The sequence below is a fragment of the Colobus angolensis genome, unplaced genomic scaffold, assembly GCF_000951035.1.
Source record: "Colobus angolensis palliatus isolate OR3802 unplaced genomic scaffold, Cang.pa_1.0 Scaffold137, whole genome shotgun sequence".
Classification (NCBI taxonomy): domain Eukaryota; kingdom Metazoa; phylum Chordata; class Mammalia; order Primates; family Cercopithecidae; genus Colobus; species Colobus angolensis.
In genome coordinates, this window is record NW_012114455.1 from 9907582 (window position 1) to 9912242 (window position 4661).

A 4661-nucleotide genomic window follows, 5' to 3' on the forward strand; every position below is an offset into this window, starting at 1 on the left:
GAATTTCCGTGTTCCGGTTCCCGTTCTGTACGGAATTTCCGTGTTCCGGTTCCCGTTCTGTACGGAATTTCCGTGTTCCGGTTCCCGTTCTGTACAGAATTTCCGTGTTCCGTTTCCCGTTCTGTACGGAATTTCCTTTTCAGGAAAAGCAGCACCCAGAGGGGTCACGTCCAGTGATGCTGCGGTGAGTGCCTTTGGGGAGCCTTGCATGAGCTGCTTGTGTGACAGGCAGCAGCAGGGCTGGCCCTCCTGGCATCTCGTATTTCAGGGCTCTGCTGTGGAGCTGGGAGCCCTGGCACATTATTCACCTGCTTGTTTACAGTATAGGAAGAATCAGACCTTCCCTGTCTCTTTGTTTTTTGAGATGGAGTCTTGCTCTGGTGCCCAGGCTGGAATGCAGTGGCATGATCTTGGCTTATTGCAAGCTCCGCCTCCCGGGTTCAAGCGATTCTCCTGCCTCAGCTTCCCGAGTAGCTAGGGTTACAGGTGTGTGCCACCACGCCCAGCTAATATTTATATTTTTAGTAGAGACAGGGTTTCACCTTGTTGGCCAGGCTGGTCTGGAGCTCCTGACCTCGTGATCTGCCCACCTCAGCCTCCCAAAGTGCTGGGATTACAGGCATGAGCCACCGCACCGGGCCTTCCCTATCTCTTTCTTAGGAATGTTTCCAAGCATATTTTGAAAAGTCCAAGTATTTTGATAAAGTATAAGAGAAACAAATTCTTGTTATGGTTTTGTCTTCATACCTCGGCCCACATGTGTCATCTTCCCAGTGGCAGTCTTGGCTGAGGTTGTTATTCTGTGGTTGGAGTGAAAACCTGGACAGGGATCAGCTGGGACTTCATTCATTCCTCATCCTCAACATTGTGGCCTTTAAGATTTTCTTGTTAACAGGCGTAACCTTTCCCAGCCTCCCAGTGTCCCAGGAGGTTAGACGCAGACGGCCTCAGGGAGGAGGCCGATCCTTGTCCCCAGCCCTCTCCCCTTCCCCGGTGAGTCCTGGGCTTGCTTTCCTCCTGGTTCCAGCACGACCTGCCCTTCCCTCAGAGGCATAGCTTCTGTCTCCACTACCCAGGGTCACTTCTCAGGCACTCATCCATTCAGCCTGGTAGGCTCGCCCTTGACACGAACACAGCCAGGGCAGCCTCTCCAGTCCCTGCGGATTAGAAAGCTGCGTGCCACCGTCAGCGATTTCCTCGGCTTAGCCAAGGCTGGGGACAGGAGGACGAAGGGTTTTACAGTCTTAACTTAGAAGCAGCGGGGAGCTGTGGCACTCAGACTGCCCTCTCCCACCCCGCCCGTGTGGCACCTGCCCATGCATGAGAGGGGCATGTGGGCACACCTGCCGAGGGGGAGTCCGGGCAGGAGTGAGAAAGCTAACCTGTCAGGTGGGGTTAGACTGTGGGAGTGTCGGACTAGAGGAAACCGCTCTCTCCTCACCCATTGTTTTACCCACAGAAATGGAATAATTTCCTGACCCTGTTTAGGTCTTCCAGACCAGGGCGAGAGGAGCCTCAGAGCCTTTTGTTAGAAAATATAAGCGTCTTCTCAGAACCTGAAGTGAGAAGGAAGCCCTGACTCCCGTTTTGGAACCAATCCATGCTGCTGTGTTCCCCTGGGGAGCTTGGGATCACAGCAACAGGGTGGAAGGAGAATTCAGCTCTTGCTCACCTGCCGCTCTGGGCTGAGCTCTGCACAGCCCACGCCACTGATGCCAAGGCATTAGCCGTGTTGGCAAGGATGGGGGCTGCCTCCTGCTCGGCCCCTCGCAGTCTCGGTCAGGCTTGTTTTTTGGGGTGACGCTAGAGGGTGGTGTCTCCTCCTTCCACAGCCTCGGTGATTCCTAACCCTTTTGGCTTCACTCTTTGTGATGGGACCGTAGAGCAAGTTCTCGGAAACTAGGCCTGGAGTCTGTGAAAAGCTCTTCTCACTGCTGCAGCCAGGCCCTGTAGCTGTGGAGCTGGAAATGAACTTCCGCCAGGCTGTGTCTCTGGGGAGGGAAGCTGCAGGAGTGCGGTGGGTGCTCACCCCAGAATCAGTTTGCATAGGCTCCCCACTTCTGGGCTGAGCGGGGTGGAGGAGGTCACAGGTCATTCCGGAGCCCTGTGGGGCCTCTCCCTTCTCACGGCACCAGCAGCCTGTTCCCAGCAAACCCACCGTGACACTAACATCCTTCCTTCCCCCTTTATCCTTCAAGCTGGCTGCTCCAAGACCCTGGCATGAGGCTGAGGACTACTTACAAGGGCTTCACCGAAGCCGTGGACCTTTATTTTGACCACCTGATGTCCAGGGTGGTGCCGCTCCAGGTACAAGTAAATGAGGCCTTCTTTGATCTTGGCCTGTCTTCCTCTAGGTAGTGGATCATCCTTGGTTAGTTCTCAGACCAAGGGTCCTCCCGTGTTTTTGAACACAGGGACAGGTTCTTCCCCACTGCCTGAAACTGATAACCAAGGGGCTTGCAATAGTTGTCTTTCGAAAGATCTGTGCATTTCAGTGTTGTCTCACTTGGGTGTGTTACTGAAAGGACAGACAGATGTAAGGGCTCACATTGCCACATACGGCACTGGAGAGACAGGGATACCGTGATAGCCGGGAACACCCATCCACCGGCGCCTCCATGCTGCCAGAGAGACAGGGATACCGTGATAGCCGGGAACACCCATCCATCTGCCAGTGTCCCAGTAGCACTGTGGCTCGGTTCTGCAGGGGGTGGAGCACATGTGGATTAACCTTTGTCTATAAGACTGCAGGACTTTTTATAAATTATAAAAGTCCTGTGGCTGACTTTATGGCTGACTTTACGAGATGCTTCCCTCTGCTACCAAAGAGGTGCTGCATGGTACACATTTACTATTCAAAACGCGCGTTAAAGTAAATTCTGGGGGAGGAAGTATCTTCATTTTTATATAACGATTGGAAGCTGTGGAAAGCAGGAATGGGAAAAATCACCGCAGTTGCTCTGTAAAACCAGAAAGAACGACACTGAGAAATTAGTATATCAGCAAAAAATCAGTTCAAGTCAGTGCTATGGAATACTCACCACACACATAAATCAAAGGGGACTGCCAGATGAAACACAGGATGCTCAGTTATGTTTGAATTGCAGATAAGCAAGGAGTAATTTTTTTAGTGTAAATATATTCCAAATACTGCATGGGTCATACTAAAAATTATTGTTGTGAATTCAAATTTAAGTTTATGTCTGGTATTTTTGCTTACGAAATCTGGCAGCCGATGGAAGCAAGTAACTAGGAAGTCATTAGCTTAGATCTTGCCGGGAAGCTGGGGCCACGGAAGGGGTCAGCAGGTTGTGGGAGTCGGGTGGGCCGCAGGAAGGCCATCCTGGGAGCAGGGTCAGAGGCACGTGCATATCTGCAGTGGGTCACCAATGTGTCTTTTTCAAATAAATGGTAACATAATAATTATTATTTAACATATTTAAATAATCACATAACTAATTACCGCCCAGAAGTCCCACCTCTGAATCCTGTCACACTGGGGGTGAGGATTTCAACATGTAAATTTTGGGGGAACACAGTCTATTGCAACCACTGTCTATCTCCAGACCTCTTCTGTCTTCCCCAAAGTAAACTCCATGCCGTTCAACTCTCCATTCTTCCCTCTCTCAGCTGCTGACAACCATTCCACTCTCTGTCTCCACACATTTGATCATTTTAGCTACCAAATATAAGTGAAATCACATAGTATTGTGACTGGATTATTCCACTTAACAGTGCTCTCTAGGTTCATGTGTGTCATGGCCTGTGTCAGAATTTCCTTCCTTTTTGAGACTGAATTATGTTCCATTGCATGTATATAACGCATTTGTTCATCCATTCATCCATTGACGAACATTTGAGTTGCTTCTGCCTTTTGGCCACTATAACTAAAGCTGCTGTGAGCATGGGTGTACAGATACCTTTCTGAGTCCCTGCTTTCACTTCTTTTGGGTATATACCTAGAAGTGAAATTGCTGGATCAACTTGTCATTCTACATTCAGTTTTTTAGGAATTGCCGTACTGTTTCCCATAGAAATGGCACCAAATTACATTCCCACCAGCAATACACAAGCATTCCAATTTCACCACATCCTTGCCGACACTTGTTATCTCCTGTTTATCTGGCCAGAGCCATCAGTGGGTGTGAAGTGGTCTCTCCTGGTGGTTTTGATTTGCATTTCCCTAGTGATGTTGAGCATCTTTTCATGTGCTTATTGGTCATCTGCATGTCTTGGAAGAAAAATGTTTATTCAAATCTTCTGCTCATTTTTGAATCTAGGTGTTTGTTTTTATGTGGTTGATTATAGGAATTCTTTGTACTTTCTGGACATCAGTTCCTTAAGAGGACCTGCCAGGACTGGGTCCTTCCCTTCAAGGCAGCAGGTTCCCTTTTGGCTCCGGGTGTGTCTAGAAGTGCCTGAAGCTGGGGCCTGGAACGGGGACCTCTTGACTCCACCGGTGCCCTTTCCTACTGTGGCTGAGCTGGTATCCAAGATGCAAGACAAAGTCCTCTTTCCTCTCTGCTCTCCTCTCCTTAAGCAGAAGGAAGGAGCCACTTTTGTTGCTGTGAGCTGCGCTACCTGGGGTTGAGGGGGATGTGCGAGAACCCCTCAGCCATGCCAGCTGGTGTCTCCTCAGGCCACGGGCCATGCCGGCACGC

The 4661-nt window shown here is 50.1% G+C and overlaps 1 protein-coding gene across 1 annotated transcript in view; it reads left to right on the top strand.

Moving 5' to 3' along the window:
* GLB1L2 (galactosidase, beta 1-like 2) overlaps positions 1-4661 on the top strand; it is a 45175-nt gene that overhangs the window by 13627 nt on the left and 26887 nt on the right. The window contains exon 5 of the mRNA XM_011934722.1: positions 2199-2307. Coding sequence (XP_011790112.1) covers positions 2199-2307 — 109 coding nt within the window. The remainder of the gene's footprint in view (positions 1-2198; positions 2308-4661) is intronic.